This window comes from Pseudomyrmex gracilis, unplaced genomic scaffold, assembly GCF_002006095.1.
Source record: "Pseudomyrmex gracilis isolate BER0280 unplaced genomic scaffold, ASM200609v1 scaffold_73, whole genome shotgun sequence".
Lineage (NCBI taxonomy): Eukaryota > Metazoa > Arthropoda > Insecta > Hymenoptera > Formicidae > Pseudomyrmex > Pseudomyrmex gracilis.
Window position 1 is genome coordinate 636,771 of NW_018020657.1, and position 4,838 is coordinate 641,608.

Below are 4,838 nucleotides of genomic sequence, written 5' to 3' on the forward strand. Positions count from 1 at the left end.
TAAAAAATCACGAAAAAATTATCGGTAAATATAGATAAATATGGGTAAATATACTGGTATTTCTGCATTTCGGTTTGCATAAGGGTTTTCATAGTATTACCCAAAAATATCGGTAAAATACCGGTATTTTGCATACCGGTATAAGTCCCTGTATATACACGTAGTTTTCTGCACAACATCCTGCGATCGGCTCGGATGACCGTAATTATTTCTTATTAATTAATCCATCATTAACGTTATTGAAAGTGGCAAGCTGTAAGAAAACTAACAAAAATGTGACCTGATATATATAGTGATTAATAGTCGTAACGTATATAGTATAAAAAAAAATGTGATTTGTTTTATAAAAAAATAGTTTATTTCTTTTTTATTTATTTTATAATATTGTAAATATAAAAATATTATTAAAAATGTCTTTTGCACATTTGCACAAATTTACATTTTTTTACAAAAATTCAAATGTAGAATCAAAATACGACTCACCACCGTACGGGTAGAATAAGTCCGGACTATAATAGGCACTGTCCTCGTGCGCCGCGCCATTTACGCTATGGGACGCGTATGGCGACGAAGACAGATAGTGACTGTGATTCGTCGAGCCAACCATGTACTCGGAATTTGGATATCCAGAATTCGGGGTGTCGGTATATTCGCCATCGGGTGGCTCTTTGGTTCTACTGCGATATGAAGGCGGACTCGGACTCTGATTGTCCAAGTCGTTCGCGCTAATCGTAGGAGTCGATACTGGCGCGCTCGGGGGATTCCCCGGACTCGAGCAAGTAGATCTCTGCTCGCAGTTCATGATCAGGCCAGTGTTCTCGGTGGACGTCAGCACGTAGTTGACGGACACGATGCAGTGCGGACGTGAGCTCCTCGAATTGTGAACAATTGTCACGTACGATTGCATCCACACCCAACCGCCGGTTTTCGTCAAAAACCTGTAGTACCTCGTCGTTACCTGACCCTTGCATAACACTGTCAACAAATGCGATCATTATCTTTTTTGTACGGATTTTAGTTGTTTAAATTAACAATTACATGTTACAGGTGGAACCAGAAAATGCAAAACACCAGAGAAACTAAAATAAAATGCAAGTGCTACAAGAAAATTTTTTTAATGTAAAAATATGCAAACAGTTGATCAAAAATGCTGAACAAAGTTTAATGAGGACAAATATTTCAGATAATTCCAAAAAAATATACAAAGAGAATTAATTAAAAATTAGCTGACGCAAAAAAAAAAAAAATAGGACAAGTTAAAGATAATCGAAAAGAAATCGTTGATAATTTATATGTGATATATATTTGAAGAAAAATTCTAACGACAGAAACGCCCGTGATATCCGCCATCGAATCACGGAAAAAAAAAAAAATCGAGCAGCGGCGCAATCCGCAGGCGCAGACATTAGCGGCATTATGTCAGGCTCCCTTGGAGTCGCTGCTCGTGAAACTGCGAGTCTGTTCAAACAGTGATAGCAGTAACAGCCTCCTACCTCGCTCTCTCGCTAAACCTCCCTCGCGTCTACTTTCCCTCCCTCTTACACCTCCCTGTATTGTGCCCCTCTCTTTCTTTCTCTCTCTCTCTCTCTCTCTCTCTCTCTCTTGCTCATAGACACACTCGTGCACATCGGCAGCCACCTCTTTTCGCTGTGGCAACATTGTTCAATCAATAATGTACACTGTAGAGGTGTACTACTCCACGTGTGCACATACTTAGAATAAGCGCGCGCGCAAGCGACGATGCGCGGCTCAAAGAGAGGAAAAATGGAACGGAGTAGAAATATACGTAGTTGTAGGAGCCGAGAGAGGAGAGCGAGGAAAGATCAAAAAGAATGTGCCTCGTAAGGGCACAGCGTAAGGGCGTAGCTGAGTTAAGCAGCGTCAGCTCCACGAGAGGAGAGGAGTCTCCATCTTTCCTCGAGAGTGTCGACACGCCGGTATTAAGAAAATCTTACGACGGACCCGTCGATCCGCGACATCCGGAAGAAACACGCGAGGAAAATATTTTTCCAAACATTTGTTTCGCAAGAGCTGATTGTTGTTCTTTTTGCATTCGCACACATTTGGTTGAGTTTCTCTCGGATATAAACTCGGTGGTGACCACTCCACGATCGGCGAAAACACGCAGGTGAAAATATATAGCGATTTCAAAAAAAAAAAAAAAAAAAAAAACACAGGCTATTTTATATAGCGAGAAAATGTATGTTTGCGTAGCAATACTCTCTCTTTCGAAAAGAATAAAAAAAAAAAAAACCCACTGGCGCGCGTCATCAATTCGCGTGAATGAGAGAGATAACGCGTACTTAGATGCGATTAAAAAATATAATAAACGAAGGGGAGAAATAATTTGTGTGCAACACAAAGCGTTGCTCTTTATATTGCTCTCTAAAATAATTCAAGAGATATATACACATATTGTATATAGTTCGTGTAACTAACAAAAATTATTTTTCACTTTGCTTGATAACAGGGTAAAAAACCCAATTACTGATCACCTGAATAATAAACTCTGGCGTCAGTGAATTGTTTTTACTATTTATTTATCAAAAACATGTGTGTTTTTCTTCTTATCTGNTATTATATATGTGTATATATAATATGTACACATTTCTCTTATTCAAAATTATTTTAAAAAATATCATAGTTTTGAAAAAAAAAATGTAAATTTTAAAAACAGATACTTGGACGGATTCTAAATGCGAAAAGGTCTATATTTGAATATTAAATAAATTCTCATCTGAGAGCTATATAATGTAAAGGAGAGAAAAAGATATCTATTGATTTTTGGAAACGATATAGAACGCTATAGGGTAAAAGACCCAATTACTGATCACCTGAATAATAAACTCTGGCGTTAGCGAATTGTTTTTACTATTTATTTATCAAAAACATGTGTGTTTTTCTTCTTATCTGATATTATTCGATGTCTCTAATGTAAGAAACAAAATAATACCGCCTCTCAAAATCTCTATTTTTATTTATAAATTTAATAATTAAAAAAGAACGATGCGAGAGCTATTACCGTCACCCCCTAAAATGAAAGAAATGAGAACAAGAATGTTGAGTGCTGGATTTTTTTTTTGTTATATTAATTGCACATAAAATTCTATGTTAGATTTTTTTCATGCATAACTTTTTAGGATTTATTTAATATTTTTAATAAAATAGCTTAGGGTGACAGTAATTGGACGGGTGAGAGTAATTGGGTCTTTTACTCTATGTCGCTTGTACTGTCTCAAAGACACATATTATTTATTTATATAATATAATATTATAATATAATATAATATTTCTAATATTACAATATAATATATAATATTTAATATAATATTATATATAATATTTAATAATAAATATTATATATTATAATATAATATAATATTTATTTATATAATATACTTACAAACACGATGAGCATGTCGGAGCTGCAGAATGTCGCATCCGTGCACATAATGATATAGAGTTTTCTCTATAAGATCCGACGGTTCGTATCCCGTCAACTGCGCTACCCTGTAACAATAATGGGAAACGCCACTAGTACAGTAAAAAGCTATGCGAAGGGTAGGTTTTCGCTCTCGGTGAGATCGGGCTTGTTTTCATCGGGATTTACGGGTGCGAGCGTCGCGAGTTTGCACAATCCGCGCGCGTAAACTGATTCCGATCGGCGCGTTTTATATGTACACATATATATGTATATACATATACATATATATATATATATATATATGTATATATGTGTGTGTATAAAATTTCATCGCGCGCCTCTATCCACACTATATTTATACTGCGTCACGTGTTCGTTCCCAGTGAACGGGCGTAACGCGGGGCTGCTCGTCGAGGCTCCACCGCGCCAGTGGTGGATATTTATTTGCCGCGGATGGAAAGGAAAAAAAAAAAAAAAAAAAAAGAGGATACGCGCGCGGAGCAGCGCGCGGTAACACGAAACTGATTTTAATGGTCGGTACTCCCTTTTCCACCTCTCTCTCTCTCCGTCGTCCACGACCGGGCCTTCCATCGAAATATTAATGGCGCAATACGACACCCGACTATAATTACATTGGAAATAAATAATCTACTCTCTCTGTGTGTATACTGTACGGTAAAAAGCTTTCGAGTCAACACCACGCTCGCTTCCGTCCTCCTGCGAGAAGAGCGCGCGCTTCAAGGACAAAATTTATTACATCTCTAATCTCTATATGTTATTTCGTTCAGTAAACTTGTGTTACTAATGTTATTAAATATCAACACGCCGTTTGATTGACTATGTTTTTTTTTTTTTTTTTTTTTTTTGACGTCGCACTCGCAATTGATTGATTGTATAAAATAAATAAAGAACACCACGAGGAAAAATATAAAAAGCATTTTTTCAAACAGTTGTTTGCGAAAGGCAAAACTTCTCTCTTGAGCGAAAGCGTTATTAGTGTGATGCGACCAAAAAATCTTACCGCGCATCGAGGAATATCAGTTTCAAATCGAGGGACGCTCGGAACATAAACATGTTGTGGTGCAACTTTATTTCCGTTATGGAACTCGTCGGGAGCGAATGGCCGACCGCCAATAGACCGACATTCCGAACACATCGACTGGCTCCGTCCTCGTATTCGGACCCGATAGGCGTTTCCACGACGCATTTGAGATACCCCGCGCAGTGGATCACCTGAAATATCAAGCAAGAACAGCACAATATATATAAATTTGCACAATTAAAGAATCTTTTTAAGGCTCCAAAGTTTCCAAACTAATAAATATACAGGGTGTCCCAGAATTGGTTTAACATCTCTCGTAGGCAGATAGAAGGAATAAAACTGAGGTGAAAAGTCCTATACCATTTTGCTAGA

General features: G+C 37.3%; 1 protein-coding gene across 3 annotated transcripts in view; it reads right to left on the bottom strand.

Annotated features, from left to right (window-relative positions):
* LOC109854739 (single-minded homolog 2-like) overlaps nucleotides 1-4,838 on the bottom strand; it is a 59,167-nt gene that overhangs the window by 3,066 nt on the left and 51,263 nt on the right. For all 3 annotated transcript variants that reach the window (XR_002250239.1, XM_020428154.1, XM_020428153.1), the window contains exons 6-8: nucleotides 4,446-4,657; nucleotides 3,404-3,510; nucleotides 484-975 (exon numbers count right to left, since the gene is read on the bottom strand). Coding sequence is in view for 2 of the 3 variants with exons in the window: in XM_020428154.1 (XP_020283743.1) it covers nucleotides 484-975; nucleotides 3,404-3,510; nucleotides 4,446-4,657 (811 nt within the window). In the remaining variant the exon portion in view is untranslated. The remainder of the gene's footprint in view (nucleotides 1-483; nucleotides 976-3,403; nucleotides 3,511-4,445; nucleotides 4,658-4,838) is intronic.